General features: G+C 38.0%; 1 protein-coding gene across 3 annotated transcripts in view; it reads right to left on the bottom strand.

Moving 5' to 3' along the window:
* Positions 1-25,000, bottom strand: part of LOC122335333 (cyclin-dependent kinase 14) — a 79,664-nt gene that overhangs the window by 30,056 nt on the left and 24,608 nt on the right. The window contains exons 1-3 of one of the 3 annotated variants that reach the window (XM_043233164.1): positions 14,196-14,535; positions 2,571-2,816; positions 1-37 (exon numbers count right to left, since the gene is read on the bottom strand). The exon at positions 1-37 is cut by the window's left edge and continues 58 nt beyond it. In XM_043233164.1, coding sequence (XP_043089099.1) covers positions 1-37; positions 2,571-2,801 — 268 coding nt within the window. In that variant the 5' untranslated portion in view covers positions 2,802-2,816; positions 14,196-14,535. Of the gene's footprint in view, positions 38-2,570; positions 2,819-14,195; positions 14,536-25,000 lie in introns of those variants that run through there. The other 2 variants (XM_043233163.1, XM_043233162.1) reach the window with 2 other exon arrangements.

Here is a 25,000-nt window from a genome sequence, read left to right as displayed (position 1 = left end):
CGTACGAATCCGCTTTGCCGAACTTCGGGCTCGTGGGCTGAAACAGAGCAGAGAGACACAAACACTTTTATTACAGGATCCGGGATTCCTCCAGCATTGATGAGTCTGTGCTGATGAATTGCTTCCTGTTAAACAGGAAATGAGCTTTACTAGATAAAAACTGCATGAACCTGATGGCTTTTAGCCAGGACGGACGCATTAAGGACATTCATAACGTGGCAAAGCATTTCTATTTCAAATAGAAATGGACTTTCTGTGAATCCTGAAACATAAAATCTATCTAAGGTTTCCTCAAAAATATTGAAGATAATCAGAAATGTTTCTTGATCAGTAAATATTAGTGTATTATGATATTAGTATATTAAGATCAGCATATTATTATCATTTCTGAAGATCACGTAACGATGCTGAAAATTCACAGAAATAAATTGAACACACAGCTGTTTTAAATTCTAATGATATTTTACTGTAGTTTTAGTTTTACATTTTAACATGCATACATCAAAGGTCATCGTAATTTTAGGAGCACGGTTTCTTAAAGCTGTATTACACTCATTATTATTCATGAGAAAGCATGTCCTCGTCCAATGAGAAGACGCCTCTCTTAATTATTCATGACGTGTGTTGATTTCCTGTACTTCAGATCCTGAGATCACTGCAGTAACACAGAACACGTGTTTATTAAAAAGTAAACAATTAATAGAACAAAAAGCCTACGAAAATTAATAACAAAATGAAATTGATTTTAACAATTAAAAAACTAAAACAGTGCAAAAATACTCAAATTAATAAATTATGTCAGAATTAATTTTTTTAATTAGGATTTTCAGTTTTTAAGAAGTTTAGGTTTTTAATTTTTTTTATTTTGAAAAATTGTATATTCTTTCTGTAATTTCACATTATGTTTTTATTTGCTTGCGGTGTGTGTTTTATTTGGATTCATTTTAATTTATCTTATTTATATTATGAATTCTACATTTATTTTTAATTACGTTTCAGTAAAATAAAAGTCTTTATTTTACTAAAAAAATTATATTATGACTTATATTATATGACTTATATTATGATTTATATTATGACTTTCTTTTTTAGTAAGTGTCTTATTTAGATCTTTAAATGTCATTTATTTAATCCATAGTATGATCTCTTTTTAGTCTTTTATTTAGACTTTTGTATTTTCAAATTAAAATTACAATTTTAATATTAAGTCTTTTATTTCGATTTTTTTATTTAATCTATATTTATTAGTTTTTAGTACATTTTTATTTCGATTTTTTACCTTAATCTATATTATAATTTTATTAGGTTTTTTTATATGTTATATATTTTAATTTTTAATGTCATATGTGCCGAACGTGACTCAATGCTGCTGAAAACGCATCGTTTCTTCAGTAATCAGGTTTCGTCCGCAGCGATCGGTGTGAAAGATGCAGCTGTAACCTCAAACCCTCGCTCTTTATCAACACCAGACACCAGCGCTCTCTAAATATCAGATCAGCACGCCTTCATTTTCCTGATGGAGGCATCGGGAGTGCAGGGGCCCTGAGGAGAACAGGTCTGAGTGAGAATCAGGAGAAGGGTGTGATTCTCTCTCTCTCTCATTCATTTTTCATTGGTGTGAATCAGCAAGTAATGTGCTTTCTTCAAACCGGACACCTGTTGCTTTCAGAGTTACACACTTTTTATATTTGACCGAAATAAATGTAGCAATGATGCAAAATGCCGTATGTAAGGTCCTACAAAAACGGGCAATTAATGAAATAATAGTGTGAGAAAACTGAATAAAATCATTAAAAACGTAAAGTTTAAAAATATATAAAAATAGCTAAATAAAACGGTTGCTGAATTAAATAAATTGAGTAAAATGAAAACCATTTTAGAAAAAAAACCTAAAAATTAAGTGAAATAGTACAGTAAAATTAAAAATAATTTAACAAAAAACCCGTACTATAAAAATAGTAATTTAAAGGGAAAAACGAATCTAAAAAAAGTTAAACTGAATATTAATAATAATAATAATAATAATTTAAAAACATGTTAAAAATGTTAAATTATTACAAGTACTTTTAATAAAATACAAATAAAAGTGAAATTAAAAATCGAAATAAAAACCTGAAAATGGATACTTTAAACGTAAAACCAGAACAAATGCGTTAAAGCTAACAAAAAATGTCGAATTCAAACGAATGGATTTAAAATAACAACACAAAGTAAAAAAGTACAAAAAAAAAAAAAATCTAAATGAAACAATTGCGGAAAGCCTTGATGTAAAATCGTAATAAATAAATAAATACAGTTCTGAAAAAATAAAAACGAAAGGCTTATTTCAAGATGTCCGAGATGCTGTTATTGTATATCTGCACGTGTATTACATGACTATTAACCAACATCAGAGACGCGTGAACGTGAAAGTGCTCATAAATGATTAATATATGAACAAATTAATATTTCAGCTCAGAGGGGATCGGCGGAGGCCAGCGTTTGGGAATCCTCGGTGCAGTTAAACAGGCACGACATGGCCGTTCTGAACGAGCTCTCGGAGCCGGGAGGGGTTTCTGAGAGAGACTCACGGAGCTGGGGCTGGAGTGACGGCGGAGTTTGGGCGACTCTTTTCCGGACGACGAGCTCTTGGCGTTAATGCAGGCGTTGTTCTCCGAGTGGACGCGCTTGACCTGCCCCGCCGGTTTCTCGAAGGGGTCGAAGCCGCTCTGCGTCCGCTGCACGCGCACCTTCCGGTCCTCAGGGATAGTGTCCAGGGGCTTGATGACCGAGTCTGATCCCTGGCAGCTGCGAGTGGACATCTTGGTGACACATATCTGAGGAGGAGAAGAAGAAGAAGAGCAGAAGGCTTTAATGAGCTTGAGACGACAAGCCTGAACTTCAGAAGCAACACCGGGCTCATATGAACACGCTGTCTAACGCCATTCGTGCACCAAACGCTTGACAAAAATTATTCAAATAATATTAGAAAAAAGCATATGAAAATATATCAATGTTTAAATAAATATGAAAAAAATTTAATTACACATAAATGACTTAAAATGACAAAAACGAGTCAAAATACTTGAGTAAAATCATTAAAAAATGTGATTAAAAAATGTTAAAAGTTAAATGAAAACACTTGCTAAAACCTAATAAAGGATTTAAATCATTACGCTATTTAAAACTTCTAATTTAAAATAAATTATTTTAAATGATAAAAACAATTCTAATAAAATACTTATATGTATATAAAATATATGTAAAATATATAATTAAAAATAAAATAAAATTAAATATTTTAAAATAACATGAAAGCACTAGCTAAAATCTATTAAAATCATAACATAAAATTAAAATAAACTTTTTTTAATTACAAATTTTTAATTACTAATTTATTTTTAATTTATTTTAATTTAAAATAAAAAAAGTTTTTAATTTTTTTAAAAACAATTGCTGAAAATTAATACAAAAAATGTACAAATAACCGTTATTTAAAAAAACGAAAAATCGATCTTTAAGAATGCAAAAATTGTAAATTAGTAAAAAAAATTAAAATGAATAAATAAAAACACAGTTAATAAAATTACACTTAGAATGAATCAAAACAGTAAAAATTTAAACGAAAAATAATAAAAATTAAAAAATGAATCTAAAAAATAATAATAATAGTAGATCTTAGGTTATTTTCGTGGCAAAAACTACAAAACAAAAATACAAGTATAGCAAATACCATAAAAACCAGCAAAGAAACAAACACAAGATATATTACACAAGATTGCGTTAAAGTACTACAAAATAATCGAAACAAAGTGCGGAAGTGGTTTCGTTTGCAGCAAATCTCCTTTTAAGCATCGCTGCCTGTTTCGAGCGCGTAAATTCGATAAAAATCCTGGTCTGCAGCGAAAAGACGTTCAGCTCAGCTCCACATTCACACAAATCCAAGACAGTCTGCCGTTTGGTGCCGTTCACAACCCTGCGAGCTTCGGGCTTTCATCTCAGTTCAGACATCAATTCAGCCGCGAGTTTCACCAAACATTACAGTACACATCACACACACACACACACACACACACACACACACACACACACACCTACCGGCCACTCCATCGCCGGACTGAGCAGCACACGAGGACCGGAGCGGCATCATGTCAGAGCTCCGCCATTAAACATTCAAGAGGAGCGTCCAAGAACGCCTCGGGTCACTTACACGGGCCGAGTTTCACCAAACACACACACTCTCAAACTACCTGAGCTAAACCAACACACACACAAACACACACACACACACACACTCACACACTCACACACACACACACACACACACACACACACACACACACACACACACACACTCACACACTCACACACACACTCACACACACACACACACACACACACACACAGACACTCACACACACATACACACACACACACACTCACACACTCACACACACACACACACACACACACACACACACACACACACACACACACACACACACACACACACACACACACACACACTCACACACACACACACACTCACACACACACTCACACACACACTCACGCACACATTATATACTTTATTTGATTCCACATTACAAGGTAAATTCATTAGGAATCAAATCTTCTGAAAGTTCCAACACGTTTTTAAACAATAAGCACACTGCTTGGAATTGTTGTGTTTCTGAGCGAAGCATTCATTTGATTAGAAATGAAACAGAGCGCTGTTAGCATGCTGCACGTGAATACAGTAAAAATCCTGCATTTTTGCTTTTTTTATTTGACTTTTCTTGCGTGTTTCTTTTCTGTAGCTTGTTGTTTCATTCGCTAGTCGAGGTTTGGATCAGAAACTGAACGGAGCTTGACTATTTAACTCTTCTGTTCACCAAGACTGCATTTATTTGATCAGAAATACAGTAAAAATAGTCAGTTATTATAATCAAAAGGTGTTTTCTATGTGAACATCCTATAAATAGTCATTTATTTCATTTATATCATTAATCCAGACTTCAGTGTCACGTGATCTTCAGAAATCATTTTACTGTCACTTTTGATCAATTTAATGCATCCTTGATGAAAATAAATATTTATGTCTTTGGGGAAAAATCTTAAATAGATAAAATAGTTTATCTTTTTTCTAGCAGACCATACAGGCTTCACCGAAGTATTCAGTGGTTTTTTTTGTTTGCTTTTTTTAATGCATGCCGTTTTTAAGCTACAATAAAACAATGTGACTGTGATATAGAGTCTGAGATTTCTTTAGATTGAAGCTCGTGTTTAACAGAAACTCAGGAATGAAAGCGTTTCTCTCTGTTTTTCTTCTCGTCCTGACAGCCCAGTGTTTGAGACACCAGCATGTAAGTGACCTTTTTTCAGAGTGAACAGAAACAGAGGCTTCAGAGCAGAACGGAGTCACTGTCAGCGTCTGAACACCACAGACCTGAGCCAGGCACTCGATCTCTATTCTGTCAATCAGAGAAAGACTCCGCCTCCTGCGCTGTCAATCAGAGAGCACCACAGACCCCGCCTCCTGAACTGTCAATCAGAGAGCACAGACTCTGCCTCCTGAACCTCAATCAGACAGCACAGACTCCGCCTCCTGAACTGTCAATCAGAGAGCAGACTCCGTCTCCTGCGTGTCTATAACAGAGCAACACAGACTCCGCCTCCTGAATTGTCAATCATATAGCACAGACTCCGCCTCCTGCGTGTCTATAACAGAGCAACACAGACTACGCCTCCTGAACTGTCAATAAGAGAGCACAGACTCCGCCTCCTGAATTGTCAATCAGAGAGCACAGACTCCGCCTCCTGCGTGTCTATAACAGAGCAACACAGACTCTGCCTCCTGAACTGTCAAACAGAGCAACACAGACTCCGCCTCCTGAACTGTCAATAAGAGAGCACAGACTCTGCCTCCTGAACTGTCAAACAGAGCAACACAGACTCCGCCTCCTGAACTGTCAATAAGAGAGCACAGACTCCGCCTCCTGAACTGTCAATAAGAGAGCACAGACTCCGCCTCCTGAATTGTCAATCAGAGAGCACAGACTCCGCCTCCTGCGTGTCTATAACAGAGCAACACAGACTCCGCCTCCTGAACTGTCAATAAGAGAGCACAGACTCCGCCTCCTGCGTGTCTATAACAGAGCAACACAGACTCCGCCTCCTGAATTGTCAATCAGAGAGCACAGACTCCGCCTCTTGAATTGTCAATGAGAGAGCACAGACTCCGCCTCCTGCGCTGTCAATCAGAGAGCACCACAGACCCCGCCTCCTGAACTGTCAATCAGAGAACACAGTCCCCGCCTCCTGAACATCAATCAGAGAGCACAGACTCCGCCTCCTGAACTGTCTATCAGACAGCACAGACTCCGCCTCCTGAATTGTCAATCAGAGAGCACAGACTCCGCCTCCTGCATGTCTATAACGGAGCAACACAGACTCCGCCTCCTGAATTGTCAATCAGAGAGCACAGACTCCGCCTCTTGAATTGTCAATGAGAGAGCACAGACTCCGCCTCCTGCGTGTCTATAAGAGAGCAACACAGACTCCGCCTCCTGACCTGTCAATCAGAGAGCACAGACTCCGCCCCCTGACCTGTGTTTATTGTTCTAGATGCTCGAGACAGTCTCAATCTTCACAAACTCACATCAGAACACTTTCCATCATGATGCTTGTCATGTAAAAGCACAGAGTGTGTCATTTAGTCATTCAGAGCACAACATCCACATCAACACTGAACTGCAAGATCAACGAACAGGAAATAACTGAATTTACAGAAATAAGTGCTCTTAATATGCTAGTTTTAAATACAAAAAAATACAATTAAACAAATAAACATATAAATAAAACATTATAAACGTATAAATAAATAAAAAGTGCATAAAACCTGCAAATGACTCACACAAAAATCATATAAAACACATTAAAGTGAAAACAAATAAATGGGAAAAACCAAAAAATTTATAAAATAACAAAAAACATAATTAAACAAATAAATACAAATTAAAAACTAAAATTAAATGATAAATTAATATAATGTTAAAATATAGTAAATAAAAATTTGGAAAATAAAACACAATAAAAATGATACAAATTATGAATAGAACAAAAGAATGAACATAAAGCTATGAAAAAATGATTAAATAAATAACAAAACAGGAATCGAGAGTCATCTAGAGAACAGCAAATAAACAGCACTTACACTTACATTAGAACATCCAGTTACCAACAGACCGCTGAGATAACGAATTTAGAAAACTTTTCATGCCCGCAATTAGCCAACAAGCTAACGCAACCGAGCCGCTAAACTAATCCAGATTAAAGCAGCACGGGTTTCCTCGAGCTCTCAAAGAGAAAGCATCTCCAGAGCCTTCATCAGAGCTGCTTTTCAGCGAACAGATACACACGAGCTAACCGCTCTGTGATTTCACGCTTTTAGGAGACGGACATTAGCCTGACTGATCTACTGCTCATCTTCGAGCCTGCCTCGGCGCGAGATTCAGAGCTCTTAATGGAAAGCGCTGCCAAAAACACGGCTCTCTCTCGCCTCGAGACGAGCTCTGAAAGAAAACTTCAGACGGCATTCAGGACGCATAAAGAACCGCCGACACGAGCAGGAAACACGTCTGAGGAGCTCCCGATAAAAGAGCAAGTCAAATCAAATACTAACGAATGAATGCAAACAATTCAAATAAATCACAACATAATACATTTAAAAAACGACATAATTACGCAAAGTAATGATTAAATAATACAAATTAGAAAAATAAATACAAATTAGAAAAATAAATATAATTTAAAAAAAATAAATACGAATATGTAAAATTATAACAAAGAGAAATACAAAAACATTAAGCAAATTAATTAACATTTATTCAATTATAAAAACAAAAAAATTCAAATAAATCACTTAAAAGTGGAAAAACAAACACATTTTTTGGGACCAAAGCAGACATTTGCGCACCAAATTAATTTGTTTAATTAGTTTTTTTCAGATCATCTCGATCATACTGCAGTTGCGCTGTTTAGATTTGGTCAAAAAATAACTACAAAAAGACAGCTAACTAACACAAAAACACATGAAGAAGATGAAAGATAGATGAGTTTATTTGTGTATATATACACCCATATATACTCATAACCCTGTCCCAATCAGGAAATCTCTACAGTCGTGAAACAAGCAGGTTTAAATGAACACACGGAGCTGGAACGTAATGCAGAGCTTGTCATTTTGCGAAATAAAAGAGACTCCAACAAAAGAGTGAAACATCAAGAGCTGAGAAACAATCCTTCATCTTTAAGAAAACACTGCGCAGTGTACTTCCAGCTCGGATCAATCTCTCAGCAACATCAAACCAAGACTTCTGAGACCATCACGCTAGTTTATCGGTGGCTTACTGTTTCACATATTAATATTAAACACTATATAAATACACTATTGTTCCAAGGTTTGGATGAAACTTTAGGTTTTTATTCCTGTCTGCGTCCTGAAGGCTTTTACAGCAGGATTTGTTTATATATAATTTTTGATTGATTATGTGCAGTATTTTATTTCCCCCCAAAATGTGTTTTTTCTGAACGCAGTAAAGTATTTTTTTTCTGAATAATGGAGTGACAAAATCAGACTTAACTGAGATAAGATTAAAAGAAAAATCTGAATTTTAGCGCATTTTATATTGCATTAAATAAAGCCTCGTAAAGCTAACATTTTAGAAAACTTGTAATACAAATGTTTTTTTTCAATTACTAATGAAAAAAAAGTTGACTTTTACCCCATTCATCTGCAGTGCCTTGCTTTAAAGAGATGCATATATTCCTTTATTCATCAAAGACTCATTCAATCGATGAAAAGCAGCAGTAAAGACGTTTATAATGTAGCAAAAGATTGTTCTTTTGAGCTTTCTATTCATCTGCGAATCCTGAAACATAAAATGTTTTACGGTTTCCACAAAAATATCGTGCAGCACAAGCGTTTCCAGCACTGATAATAATCAGAAATGTTCTGATTTCTGAAGGTCGTGTGACTCTGAAGACTGGAGGAATGATGCAGAAAATACAGCAGCGCTTCACAGAAATAAATTAAACTTTAACGCATGTTTACATAGAAAACAGGTGTTTTAGATTATAATAATATTTCACAATTTTTACTGTATTTTTGATTAAATAAATGCAGCCTCGGTGAGCAGAAGAGATCATTTCACAGCAAAGGAAGCTGTAGAGAAGACTTCAATTGCATGCAGAAAGTATATGAATGCAAGAAGAGTAAGATCAAAATGATAAAAATGCAATTTTCACTATATTTATGGGTAATTTCATTACAGCAAATTCGATTTTTGCTGGTGTAGATAGTGATGCAGCTGAAAAACAGAATTATGAAACGGACAAAAAGTCCATCTTTTCCTGGCAATTACTGAACTTAGAGTCTGGCGTCCTTGACTGTGAGCTGCTGTGATTAAAGTGAGTGCTAAACTTCAGTTTTACAGAGATTGGACGGGAAAGGACGAGGAAAAAAACAAGACAAAGGCTTGTACTGTATTAATGACAAAATTGGCAGAGTTCCTGGCGGCTCGTTTAATGGCTGTTTGGATCTGGACCCAACAACAGAAACCTTCCCTCGAACTCGTCTCACAGAGAACCTGTCTTCACCAGAAATCAGCTGAGAGACTTACAGAGGAGTATCAGGAACTATACCTGCTCTAGAGATGGGTGGATGGATGGATGGATAGAGAAACGGTTAGATAGATGGATAGATGGATGGATGGATAGATGGATAGATAGATGGATGGATGGATGGATAGATGGATGGATAGAGAAACGGTTAGATAGATGGATAGATGGATGGATGGATAGATGGATAGATAGATGGATGGATGGATGGATGAATGGATGGATGGATAGATAGAGAAACGGTTAGATAGGTAAATGGATGGATGGATGGATGGATGGATGGATGGATGGAGAAAGATTAGATAGATGGATAGATGGATGGATGGATAGATGGATAGATAGATGGATGGATGGATGGGTGGATGGATGAGAAACGATTAGATAGGTAAATGGATGGATGGATGGATGGATGGATGGAGAAACGGTTAGATAGATGGATAGATGGATGGATGGATAGATGGATAGATAGATGGATGGATGGATGGGTGGATGGATAGAGAAACGGTTAGATAGGTAAATGGATGGATGGATGGATGGATGGATGGATGGATGAATGGATGGATGGATGGATGGAGAAACGGTTAGATAGATGGATGGATGGATGGATGGATAGATAGAGAAACGGTTAGATAGGTAAATGGATGGATAGAGAAACGGTTAGATAGATGGATAGACAGAGAAACGGTTAGATAGGTAAATGGATGGATGGATGGATAGATGGATAGATGGATGGAGAAACGGTTAGATAGATGGATGATGGATGATTGATGGATGGATGGATGGATGGAGAAACGGTTATATATAGATGGATGGATGGATAGATGGATAGATGGATGGATAGATAGAGAAACGGTTAGATAGGTAAATGGATGGATGGATGGATAGATGGATAGATGGATGGATAGATGATAGATGGTTGGATGGATGGATGGATGGATAGAGAAATGGTTAGATAGATGGATAGATGGATGGATGGATGGATGGATGGATGGATGGATGGATGGATGGATAGAGAAACGTTAGATAGATGATGGATGGATGGATGGATGGATGGATGGATGGATGGATGGATGGATGGATAGATAGAGAAACGGTTAGATAGGTAAATGGATGGATGGATGGATGGAGGAACGGTTAGATAGATGGATGGATGGATGGATGGATGGATGGATGGATGGATGGATGGATGGATGGAGAAACGGTTAGATAGATGGATGGATGGATAGATGATAGATGGATGGATGGATGTATGGATGGATGGATGGATGAGAAACGTTAGATAGATGATGGATGGATGGATGGATGGATGGATGATAGATAGAGAAACGGTTAGATAGGTAAATGGATGGATGGATGGATAGATGGATAGATGGATGGATAGATGATAGATGGTTGGATGGATGGATGGATGGATGGATGGAGAAACGGTTAGATGGATGGATGGATAGATGGATAGATAGATAGATAGAGAAACGGTTAGATAGGTAAATGGATGGATGGATGGATAGATGGATAAATGGATGGATAGATGGATGGAGAAATGGTTAGATAGATGGATGGATGGATAGATGGATGGATGGATGATTGATGGATGGATGGATGGATAGATGGATAGATAGATGGATGGATAGATAGAGAAACGGTTAGATAGATGGATAGATGGATGGATAGAGAAGCAGATAGATAGATAGATAGATAGATAGACAGATATTGCACCAGCTCCCATGATCCTCTGCATCACACACAGTAACCCAAGCCTTTGAGTGGATTATAATGGTGAAGTTCACACAGAGAGAGTTTCTGGAGTACAGACTGAAAACTGCTCGGAGAGCAAAGCAACGGTCAGCAGCAGTTAACTAATGACCAGATTTACATAAAACACCTAACAAACGTGAACGCCGGCGTGATTAAAACTTCGGCATCCGGCACAATTAAGGGATGTTTACTCCCCGGCGAAATTAATTATGCACAAATCTAACGCTAGCGCCGGCGCTAATGAACGTCCAAAAGACCTCGCACTACGACCTCGGCTTCATCTCTGATCGCCGAAGCTGTGTTCTGTGCTCCACGCTTCACAAAACACAAGCAATAAGCAAAGATAATGACATCTGAGCACAAACGAAGTCTGGGTAGTGCATGCTGAGCTTTTTCTTTTCATGTCCTGAATTTGAATTGAGGCGCAGGACGGGATGCAGAACCCCGAGGAAGTAAAACCCAACGCGGCTTAGGTACCGACTTTTGTAGCTTTTAACTGGAAAAGTACATTTTGCAAAGAATGTGAACTGAAACCTAAAAAGAGAAAGACAGAACTGAAAGACAGATAAACAGAGATGATACATGGATATAGAACAAAGATAGAGAGAACGATAGATAAGAGGATGGGTGAAAGGATAAATACAGGTGAAGATGATAGACAGAATGATAGAAACGATAGATAGATAGATAAAAGAATATACAGGCAGAACAATAGATGATGGATGAAGAATATATGAAATTATATAAAGATAATGCAAATATATTGAATGATAGATAGAAAGAATGATAGAAGGATAGAACGATAGAACAAGAGATAGCTAGATAGAACAGAATGAATAATAGAACAATGGATAGATAGATAGATAGATAGATAGATAGATAGATAGATAGATAGATAGATAGATAGATAGATAGATAGATAGATAGATAGATAGAACAGAATAATAGATAGATAGATAGATAGATAGATAGATAGATAGATAGATAGATAGATAGATAGATAGAACAGAATAATAGATAGATAGATAGATAGATAGATAGATAGATAGATAGATAGATAGAAACAGAATAATAGATAGATAGATAGATAGATAGATAGATAGATAGATAGATAGATAGATAGATAGATAGACAGATAGATAGATAGATAGATAGATAGATAGATAGATAGATAGATAGATAGATAGATAGATAGATAGATAGATAGATAGAACAGAATAATAGATAGATAGATAGATAGATAGATAGAACAGAATAATAGATAGATAGATAGATAGATAGATAGATAGATAGATAGATAGATAGAACAGAATAGATAGATAGATAGATAGATAGATAGATAGATAGATAGATAGAACAGAATAATAGATAGATAGATAGAAAGAACAGAATAATAGATAGATAGATAGATAGATAGATAGACAGATAGATAGATAGATAGATAGATAGATAGATAGATAGATAGATAGATAGATAGATAGATAGATAGAACAGAATAATAGATAGATAGATAGATAGATAGATAGATAGATAGATAGATAGATAGATAGATAGATAGATAGATAGATAGATAGAACAGAATAATAGATAGATAGATAGATAGATAGATAGATAGATAGATAGATAGATAGATAGATAGATAGATAGATAGATAGATAGATAGACAGATAGATAGACAGATAGATAGATAGATAGATAGATAGATAGATAGATAGATAGATAGATAGATAGATAGAACAGAATAATAGATAGATAGATAGATTGATAGATAGATAGATAGATAGATAGATAGATAGATAGATAGATAGATAGATAGATAGAACAGAATAGATAGATAGATAGATAGATAGATAGAACAGAATAATAGATAGATAGATAGATAGATAGATAGATAGATAGATAGATAGATAGATAGATAGATAGATAGATAGATAGATAGATAGAACAGAATAATAGATAGATAGATAGATAGATAGATAGACAGATAGATAGATAGATAGATAGATAGATAGATAGATAGATAGATAGATAGATAGATAGATAGAACAGAATAATAGATAGATAGATAGATTGATAGATAGATAGATAGATAGATAGAACAGAATAGATAGATAGATAGATAGATAGATAGATAGATAGAACAGAATAATAGATAGATAGATAGAAAGAACAGAATAATAGATAGATAGATAGAACAGAATAGATAGATAGACAGATAGATAGACAGATAGATAGATAGATAGATAGAACAGAATAATAGATAGATAGATAGATAGATAGATAGATAGATAGATGGATAGATAGACAGATAGACAGATAGATAGAATGGTAGAACACTAGAAGGATGGATAGAAGGTAGACAGACAGAGAGATAGATGATGTGTGAGTATAATTCACTCCACAGTGATCCGAGCGCTAGCATCAGTGAACCAAGCAGCTGTGAGTTCATGAGTGTGTATTAATCTGAGTGTGTGAGATCCTCTAATCCTGCGCCGCTGACACACAGACGGGAGAGTGGCCTGCTTCCTCCTCCATCATCCTCCTCCTCCGCCTCACGACACACACACACACACACACACACACACTCCCGGGGCCGAGCGCATCCTTAACAATCAGGGCAGCAGCGTGAAGCATGCATCTGGTCGGAGCGAGTCTCAGGTGAAGCGCGTGTCACAGCACGAGCGCATTCCCTGCGTTCACAAAGACGTCGAGCGTGGCGACGGCGGCGTCTGGGGAGTGTTGGTGGCGATCAGCATGCACCGAAGGGGAGCATGTCTTACCTTATTGCAGTCACTGTTTGCAGGAAACAGCTCACCTGAGTGCCCCTCGCACGCAGACGCAACGCATGCAGGCCAAGCGCCGCATTCACCGCAGCTCTCTCTCCGGCTCGGACGGCTGCAAGCGCGAGAGCGTACTAAAGCGGCGGAGACGAGGACGGGAGGGGAGGGGGCTTTGAGAGTGACGTCTGGAGCGCCGCTGCGTGACGCAGGACGAGCGTGTGTGTGTGGCTCGCTCGCCGCCGTTAGAAACGCGCTGCGCTGCTCGTGCCCTCGTCCGGCCGCCCGCTCCAGAGAAACCAGACGGGCTTCGAGCTGCGACCCCTGCGAGCGAGATGGTCTGATCCGGAGCCTCTCTCTCTCTCTCTCTCTCCGTTTCTCCCTCAGCTATTGATTCACTCCATCTCTGCGCAGCTCCGGTGAAATATGAAACGCAGGCCCGAGCTGCCGCTAATCGCGGGGAACGCTAACAAGCGTGTCAGGAAGGAGAAAGGAGACGTCCTGCATCGCCGCAGCTTCTGGCAGACGCCCCGGGGAGAAGGACACCATTCAAACCCCGCGTCTCCGTGAAAGCATGAGAGCAGCAGCTCACGAACACGTTAGGGCTGTCCAAAACAACGCATTTCGAATGTTTGTCAGATTTATATGAAAGTGCCCCAGTTACGGGTTAAGAACAGATTCCTTAATTGCAGTAACAATGCAACAAAAAGATTCTTTAAGATACAAATTTCTCGTAATTTAACAACTTTAATCACATTTTTTTTATTATATATGTACATATATATGTGTGTGTGTGAGTGTGTGTGTATATATATGTATGTACTAATGTATATACTGTATATATGTGTGTATATATATACACACACACACACACATATATATACACACACACACACACACACATATATACACACATATATATATATATATATATATATATATATATATATATATAGCAAACTTCCTTTACCTTATTTGTTCGACGACATCCAAACAATTTAGATTTCAATCGAATTTCAAAATCGATTTCATTTAAAGCAGCGTTTCCGAGCATAAAACACAGCAAAAGCACCATCTAGTGGTGGAGAATAAATTAGCATCTTCTGTTTCAGAGCACGATAAAATCAACAAACGGGCGGCGATATGCTAATGTGAACATGACGGCAACATGAAACGACTCGTAATGATTCAGAGTCAGTTCACTTTCAAAAAATCCGTAATAGGGAAACTTTAAAATAAAAACCCACATTTTTCATTGGAGTTTTCGGGGCGTGTGGGGTTGCTTTATTAATGACGCACAAGATGCGACGATGTTTCATTTGAATGTTTTTCGTAGCTTATCCCGTTATCCCTTATCCCGTTCAAAATATTGAAGAAAACGCGCAGATGATGTTGTTTACGTCAAAACCGAAAGCAGGCCATTAACACAAAACGCATGATAATCGCATTTTCTGGAGGGAGGTCTGTCACCGTCGCACTCGTGTCTCACGGTATGTTTACAAAGCCAAGTAAAATTTGTTTTTAAATCACACTGCATCTCATGTCTTTAAACAGAAAAAGAGCTCTTTTTGATTGGTTTTCGGTCTTTTGTACTAAACTATACACACACACACACACACACACACACACACACACACAATGCCGTTTTGTTTAGTCGTTCAAGCAAATGAATGAATTATTAACATTCATTTAAAACATTACGTTTCTGAATAAACCTGCGTTTTGAACGAATTGTGTGAACCGATGATTCAAAGACTCATTCCTGAATGAATCAGCCGTCTAAATGAATCAAGTTAAAGACTGGCAGCGTTACTTTCTTGTTTAGAGTATCATTTGATTTAAAATAATGGTAATAATAAACAACAACAATAGCATAAAGGGATAGTGTGTAGAAAATTTAAATTCTGTCATTATTTACTCACCATCATGGCGTTTTCTTTTGTGAAACATGAATGTATTTTAAAGACAACGCTCTTTTAGGTACAAACGACTTTCATCGAATTAACAAAAAATACTGAGATGTTTCTCAAACGATCTTCTTTTATGTTCCACTGTAGCCTAAACGTTTTCGTGTAATATTATCTCATGTGTAATATTATCTCATGTGTAATATTAAATCTAACATGTTTATATGCAACACACTTTCCGTTGAATAATATATATTTATAAAGCTACAATTTGTGAGGTCTACTTGATTCTTTGTAATCTAACAGAAACATAGCTCGAAAAATATTTTGTAAGTCAAATTTATTTTACGAGTAATTGTGATTAATTAAGATTAATTGTAAAAAAACGTAATCGACTGAGAGCCCTAATTTTTTTTGGATGTTTCGGCTGGAAACAAGAAAGAAAGGGTTTTTTTTTTTACAGTGTGGTGTTTTTAGGTGTTTTTAGAAAGGGTTTGTTTACCTGGATAAGCTCAACCTCACACCTTCACAGATCGATGCGAGGTCAGCACCTGACCCGTAATTCAATAAAACAGGGTCTTCCACACAAACTCTATTAGCCTTATCAGCGATCGAGATCGAACGCTTCTATCGGCTCTCGCTAACCTCGCCGTAGGATTAAGACATGAGGAGAAAACAAACATGAAGCCTCCACCTGTAGAGACCCAGCGCCAAAAGCTAGCATATACAAAGATCAGCTAATAACAGACACGGTTTGGGCTAGTCGCCTGCTGAAAACACCAACTTGGACTAGCTAGGTAGCCACTGAAACTACTAGTGAGGCCAGTCAACTAGTCAAGTGTTCTTATTGAAGACGCATTGTAGTTTACTTGAAACAATAATAACATTTTTTGCATGATTCATTAAATTAAATTACTGCCTTGATCCGCCTTTTAACGTAGATGGAAAAATTCAAACGTTTACTCAAATCAAATTAAATTAATATAACACTGCTAAAAATTAATTTAACGTTATGTTATGGAACTTAACTGTTGATTTAAATTGAATAAAATAAACAAAAATATTTTACAAATAAAATTCATTTGATATTGTTGCTAAATAACAGAAAAAAAAACAAAAAGTAATTTGATAATGTTGCAAAAAATGACAAAAAAGTAACAAATTTAAATTAACCAAAAAATGTAATTAGCAATATTTTTAAAATGAAGTTACTTTAATAGTAAAATACATAAAATCCATTTATTACAGTGTTTTTGTTTTTTTACTATAATTCATTAATGACGTTGCACTCATCAGCAAACTAATTCTACTTACATCAGACCAATTCTGTAAAGTAAAAAATGATGAAACGGTTAGAACAGATGTGTTAACAGATGGCGCCGTTGAGTTCGGCTGCCGTCGACGCTTCTCCTGCAAAACTTTTTGTTTTTCTCTTAATTGCTAGTATTGTGGACAGTCTGCGTGGTTTTCTTTATATAAGATGGCTATTATTACATACGACCGAGCCACTCTTATATCTATTGGTGTACAATGCACCCAACTTTCGCCGTTTTTAAACCCGGACCCATGCTGGCCGAGCGAGATCCTGACGAAGACAAAAGGACGCGACCCGCACCGGCGTCCACGAGGGAAACAAGCCGGCGTCAGGAACAGGTTGAGAGCATGCTCACACCGCGCTCCCCTACCTAGTGTCCTGTTAGCCAACGTCCAGTCTCTGGAAAACAAGCTCGATGACCTCAGGGCAAGGATCAAGTTCCAGAGAGACATTCGGGACTGCCACCTCCTCTGCTTCACCGAGACATGGCTGAACCCAGCGGTACCGGACCACGCCATACAACCGGCCGAGTTTTTCTCCGTTTACCGCATGGACAGAACAATGGAGTCGGGGAAGACACAGGGAGGTGGAGTGTGTCTGATGGTGAACAACCGCTGGTGCGACAGCGCGAGCGTTGTTCTTCTCTCACGCTCCTGCACACCAAACCTGGAACTTCTGACCATCAAATGTCGCCCTTTCTATCTTCTATCTTTCTATCTTCCAGCTCGGTCATAGTCAGCGCCGTTTACATTCCAGCTCAAGCGGACACGGACACTGCAATATGGGACTTACACGACCACCTCACAACACACCAGACACAGCACCGGGACGCCGCACTCATTGTGCTGGGGGATTTTAACAGTGCAAACCTCAAGCGCGCACTGCCGAACTTTCACCAGCACATCACCTGCCCCACCAGGGGCGAAAGGACACTGGATCACTGCTACACACCCTTCAGAGACAGCTACAAGGCAAAATCATGCCCACCGTTTGGTAAATCGGACCATGCCGCCATATTCCTCGTACCTGTTTACAAACAGAGGCTGAAACAGGAAGCCCCGGTACAGAGGGAGGTGTCACGCTGGACTGACCATTCGGTGGCCGCTCTGCAGGACGCTTTGGATGACGCAGACTGGGCCATGTTCAGGTGTAGCTCCGAGGACGTCAACGTGTTCACGGAAGCGGTGGTGGGATTCATCGGGAAACTAGCGGATGACACGGTAGAGAAAACCGTCATCAGGACGTTTCCCAACCAGAAGCCGTGGGTAGACAAAACTATCCGCGACTCTCTGAGATCCCGCTCCGCAGCCTATAACACGGGGATAGTCACCGGGGATATGTCTGAATACAAGGCTGCGTCGTACATCGTGCGCAGAGCGGTAAAGGAGGCAAAGAGGCGCTACGGGAGGAAACTAGAGTCACAGTTTCAACACAGTGACTCTAGGAGCCTTTGGCAGGGACTGAGAAACATCACGGACTATAAAACGCCAACCTCCAGAGTGGAGAGCGCGGATGCTTCTCTGGCTTTTATGCTCGTTTCGAGGCTGCAGCTAATCACGCTAGCGCCGCTAGCGGCATGATGAACAGCACGCACGCCGAGAGAGCCGGAGAGGAAATCACGTTCACCATTTCGGAGCACGACGTAAGGAGGGCATTTAGGAGAGTGAACACCAGGAAGGCAGCAGGACCTGACGGCATCACAGGTCGGGTTCTGAGAGCCTGTGCTGACCAGCTAGCACCGGTGTTCACTGAGATATTTAATCTCTCCCTGAAACAGTCTGTAGTCCCCTCGTGTTTCAAAGAGTCCATCATTGTTCCTGTGCCGAAGAAACCTCAACCATCTTGCCTTAATGATTACCGCCCTGTAGCTCTGTAGTGATGAAGTGCTTCGAGAGACTCGTCAGAGACTTCATCACCGCATCACTACCGGACACACTCGACCCACTACAGTTTGCTTACCGCCAAAACCGGTCTACGGAGGATGCCATCACACACCTCCTCCACACAACCACAAGCCACCTGGATTTTAGGAAAGGGAACTATGTGAAAATGCTGTTCGTGGACTATAGTTCAGCGTTCAACACCATAGTTCCCTCCACGCTCACCTCGAAGTTGGAGGTCCTGGGACTCAGCCCATCCCTGCGTCACTGGATCACTAACTTCCTGACCGACAGACCACAAGCCGTACGGATGGGAAAACACACTCTCAGCACTGGAGCCCCTCAGGGTTGTGTTCTGAGCCCCCTGCTGTACTCGCTGTACACACATGACTGTGTGGCCACTACAAACTCCACCACCATCGTTAAATTTGCTGACGACACTGTCGTGGTGGGCCTGATCTCCAACAACGATGAGATGGCCTACCTTCAGGAAATCAACAACCTGGAGAGATGGTGTCAGGAGAACAATCTTCTCCTGAACGTCAGCAAAACAAAGGAGTTAATAGTGGACTTCAGCACGAAGCAGGTGCGCTCTTACCATCCCATCAAGATCGACGGGACCCCAGTGGAGAGAGTGGACAGTTTCCGGTACCTGGGTGTTCACATCACGCAGGACCTGTCTTGGTCCTGTCACATCAACACCCTGGTGAAGAAGGCCCGGCAGCGTCTATACCATCTGAGGCGCTTAAGGGACTTCAGACTCCCATCTCAGGTGCTCAGGAACTTTTACACCTGCACCATCGAGAGTGTCCTGATGGGAAACATCACCTCCTGGTTTGGAAACAGCACCATGCAGGACAGGCGAGCCCTTCAGAAGGTGGTGCGGTCAGCTGAGCGCACCATCTGCACTGAGCTCCCTGTGCTGCAGCACATCTACAACAAGCGGTGCTGTACCAGAGCCAGGAAGATCGTGGAAGACCTCAGCCATCCCAACAATGGACTCTTTTCTCTGCTGCGTTCAGGAAAGCGCTTTACGTTCCCTGAAGGCAAACACAGAGAGAATGAGGAGGAGCTTCTTCCCGCAGGCCATTCGGAGTCTGAACCAGAGAACACCCAGCACCTAATCACCGGGATTCCCATGTTCACCCCTCTTTCCCAGATACTCGCCACTTACATTTTGGACAATTGCACTAGTCACTTGCACCGGACACTTACACTTTATACACTTTACACTTTATATCTTATACTTTATATTTATATTCTATTTTATTTTATTTTTTTATATTCTACTTTGCACACTTCTTTTTATACATATTTTTATATTTTATATTTATATATACATTTAAATTTTGTTTCTATTTTGATGCTGGACGGTTGTAATAGAACATTTCACTGCATGTCATTACCATGTATGTATGTGTATGTGACAAATAAAATTTGAATTTCAATTTGAATTTTGAGAAGGAACAATAAATGTGAAACTGCTGCCGCGGCTCTGAGCCAAGATGGCCGTCTGGATTTGAAGATAACCCAGTTCTCGGTGAGTTCTGTGTAAAGGACAGCCGCTGAGTGACTGATGGAGTTCTGATCCGAGCGTGATCAAACTAACGTCTGACCTACATCTACAAGAGCAGGTATTATTCCACAATAAGAGTTTCAAGCACACGTAAATAGGACGGGTGTGAAGAGATGCTATTCTGAGCACAGCTGTTCTCTGTCTTCGTACGAATAAAGAGTCATTGAAGCGTTTTCAGAAGGAAACTTCATTAGTAAGCAGCCTTGTGTTCTTACACTACTGTCAGAACGGAGAGAAGTGCTTCTCACCTGTGTCTCTTGAGAAACAATATGTCAGGAAATCTGTATATATATATATATATATATATATATATATATATATATATATATATATATATATATATATATATATATGTAGAATATGTGTGCTCAGATTTATTAGTTTTTAGATTTAAGTAACTCAAACATTTCTTATCGGATGCTTATCGGATTTTATGCAGTTTGCTAGAGAAAAGAAGAAGAAAGAGAGAGAGAGAGAGAGAGAGAGAGAGAGAGAGAGAGAGAGAGACAGAGAGAGAGAGAGAGAGAGAGAGAGACAGAGAGAGAGAGAGAGAGAGAGAGAGAGAGAGAGAGAGAGAGAGAGAGAGAGAGAGAGAGAGAGAGAGAGAGAGAGAGAGAGAGAGAGAGAGAGAGAGAGAGAGAGAGAGAGAGAGAGAGAGAGAGAGAGAGAGAGAGAGAGAGAGAGAGAGAGAGAGAGAGAGAGAGAGAGAGAGAGAGAGAGAGAGAGAGAGAGAGAGAGAGAGAGAGAGAGAGAGAGAGAGAGAGAGAGAGAGAGAGAGAGAGAGAGAGAGAGAGAGAGAGAGAGAGAGAGAGAGAGAGAGAGAGAGAGAGAGACAGAGAGAGAGAGAGAGAGAGAGAGAGAGAGAGAGAGAGAGAGAGAGAGAGAGAGAGAGAGAGAGAGAGAGAGAGAGAGAGAGAGAGAGAGAGAGAGAGAGAGAGAGAGAGAGAGAGAGAGAGAGAGAGAGAGAGAGAGAGAGAGAGAGAGAGAGAGAGAGAGAGAGAGAGAGAGAGAGAGAGAGAGAGAGAGAGAGAGAGAGAGAGAGAGAGAGAGAGAGAGAGAGAGAGAGAGAGAGAGAGAGAGAGAGAGAGAGAGAGAGAGAGAGAGAGAGAGAGAGAGAGAGAGAGAGAGAGAGAGAGAGAGAGAGAGAGAGAGAGAGAGAGAGAGAGAGACAGAGAGAGAGAGAGAGAGAGAGAGAGAGAGAGACAGAGAGACAGAGAGAGAGAGAGAGAGAGAGAGAGAGAGAGAGAGAGACAGAGAGAGAGAGAGAGGATGGATGTAATCATCTAAAGAGAATAACCTGACACTGACAGCATGATTTCAGAAGGTGTTGAGTTCTTCTTCTGTCCTACTTTCATCTGATCACCAGCATCAGAGTCCTCACATACACAGTCACTTATACATTACTCTGTTAAATATCCAATTGTTTTGTTATTTCTTACACAACTAACAAAGGCAAAAAGGCCTGTTATGCTAACTTGCTCGGTTTTCTTTTTAATTATAGCATTAAATTAAAGAATTGTGCGCTGCGTTAAGATAACAGAAGATGACTTCTATCGTTCTCTTTGGAGAAAAGCGGCGCTAAACGACTAAATCCTTACAAGTTCAATAATTTATTGCAATATAATTGAAATGCACAAAAAAAACATTTTCTCATGTTTATAAGATAAATCACAGTGTTAGTTTAGAAAACAAGCTAACGAATGACAGACACGTTTTTTCTTGCAGCATCGGAAATTGATTTTAATTTAAATACTAACCTCATGTCATTTTGACACCAAGCTTTAGTTTCAGTTATTAGTCAAATATAACCAGCTGAAAAATAAACATACCTTACATAAACTAAAATCAAACTTTTTTTTTTCCTTAAAAATTAAAATAAAAATTTTATATATATATATTTAAACAAATATTTAATAATAATAATAATAAATTATATATATATTTATATATATATATATATAATAGAAAAAATATTTAGTAATAATAATAATAAATTATATATATAATAGAAAAATATTTAATAATAATAATAATAATAAATTATATATATATAATAGAAAAATATTTAATGATAATAATAATAATAAATTATATTATATATATATATATATATATATATTTTTTATATATATACAATTTTTTTATGTATTTTACATTTTTTTAAGTAACAAAAAGTTTGGGATTTTACTTTTAGTTAACTTTAACCCTAAAAGAAGCCTGGTTTTAAGTTTATGCTTAAAACAAGAATAAATATCTGCAAGTGGAGTCAGAAAAATCTCCTTTTTCTCATAAACATCACATCTTTTTCTAACTCAAGACTTTATCTAATTTTGCATCTCGAATAAATGCATCTTGACTTAAGGATGTTTTGATGTCCGTTCAGGAAAAGAAGACAAGTCAAGTCAAGTCAAGTCAACTTTATTGTCAAATATGCTCTATGTACAACATACAGCACAGATGAAATTCCTTCCCTTCTGACCTTGCAATCATGCAGAATAAAAGAATAAAGATAAAAGAATAAAAAAAAACTAAAGTATAATAAAATAATGGTAAAATATCTAAAATATCTAAAATATAAATAGTGCAACATTAAACAGACAGACATTAAACATACAGACAAGGCACTTGTTGGAAAATTAAATTAAGTTAAAGATGCAAATGCAAATGCACCGAGGAACAAGCTCACTTGATAAATTAGTATGCTGCCTATGTAGTGAGCTGCCTAGGGTTTGAGACGGAGCCAGTGCTTCACACACGAGAACATCATCTCATTCATCATATTAAGCTCTCGCTCTGTCCTCACAGTTCATGTTTAGCTAACGAGCCGATCCATTTATTGAGCAGAACTGCGAAAGATAGGGGCCAAAATCTAAAGAAATCGTCCGCTCTTTTGTGCTTCTCACGTATTCAGCCACAAATAACCTCAACTGACACCGTAATAGGATTCATTCATCACTCCGGCCGCTAATCTGCGCATTAATAAAGCCAATCAGATGGGATCTCTTCATTAGCGCGTCTCCTCACAGGAAATTCCAACCGCTCAAGTTTGTCATTGTCAATGCGCAAGAAACGCAGAATTAATATTGATGCGCTGGATCATGCACAGAGCTTCTCGCCAACGGATTCAGAAAAAGCATGTGCAAGAATTCGTTGAGACTCCCGGTGAGACTCGCTCGGCAGCAGCGCAAAAAACACAGCGTTTCTAAAAAAGAGGTGTTAAAATAACAGTAAAAAAATAATAGAATTAATTATATATTTTTACGAAAGCATGTACGTCAAAAATATTTTTTTTAAAAGTGTTTATGAATATTTATGAGCAAGATCTCCAGCTGTTTTGCGTTTTCTCGCTCGACAGCAGCGCAAAAACACAGCGTTTCTAAAAAAAAGAAGTGTTAAAATAACAGTAAAAAAATAATAGAATTAATTATATATTTTTACGAAAGCATATATGTTGAATTTAAAAAAAAGTGTTTATGAATATTTATAAGCAAGATCTCCAGCTCTTTTTGCGTTTTCTAAGCTCGACAGCAGCGCAAAACACAGTGTTTCTAAAAAAGAAGTGTTAAAATAACAGTAAAAAAATTGGATAATTAATTATATATTTTTACGAAAGCATATATGTTGAATTTTATTTTTAAAAAGTGTTTATGAATATTTATGAGCAAGGTCTCCAGCTGTTTTGCGTTTTCTTGCTCGACAACAGCGCAAAAAACACAGCGTTTCTAAAAAAAGAAGTGTTAAAATAACAGTAAAAAAATAATATAATTAATTATATATTTTTACGAAAGCATATATGTTGAAAATATTTTTTTAAAGTGTTTATGAATATTTATAAGCAAGATCTCCAGCTGTTTTGCATTTTCTCGCTCGACAGCAGCGCAAAAACACAGCGTTTCTAAAAAAAGAAGTGTTAAAATAACAGTAAAAAATTTTTATAATTAATTATATATTTTTACAAAAGCATGTATGTCGAAAATATTTTTTTTAAAAGTGTTTATGAATATTTATAAGCAAGATCTCTAGCTGTTTTGAGTTTTCTTGCTTTAACACTAAAAAACACAATGTTCACAAGTCAACATAATCGCAAAAATGCTATAATATGTATTTTAAGGAAAGCATACATGCCACAA

This window comes from Puntigrus tetrazona, unplaced genomic scaffold (assembly GCF_018831695.1).
Source record: "Puntigrus tetrazona isolate hp1 unplaced genomic scaffold, ASM1883169v1 S000000755, whole genome shotgun sequence".
NCBI lineage: Eukaryota > Metazoa > Chordata > Actinopteri > Cypriniformes > Cyprinidae > Puntigrus > Puntigrus tetrazona.
Note: the sequence above shows the minus strand (reverse complement) of the source record. Positions and strands in the feature narration are given on the sequence as shown.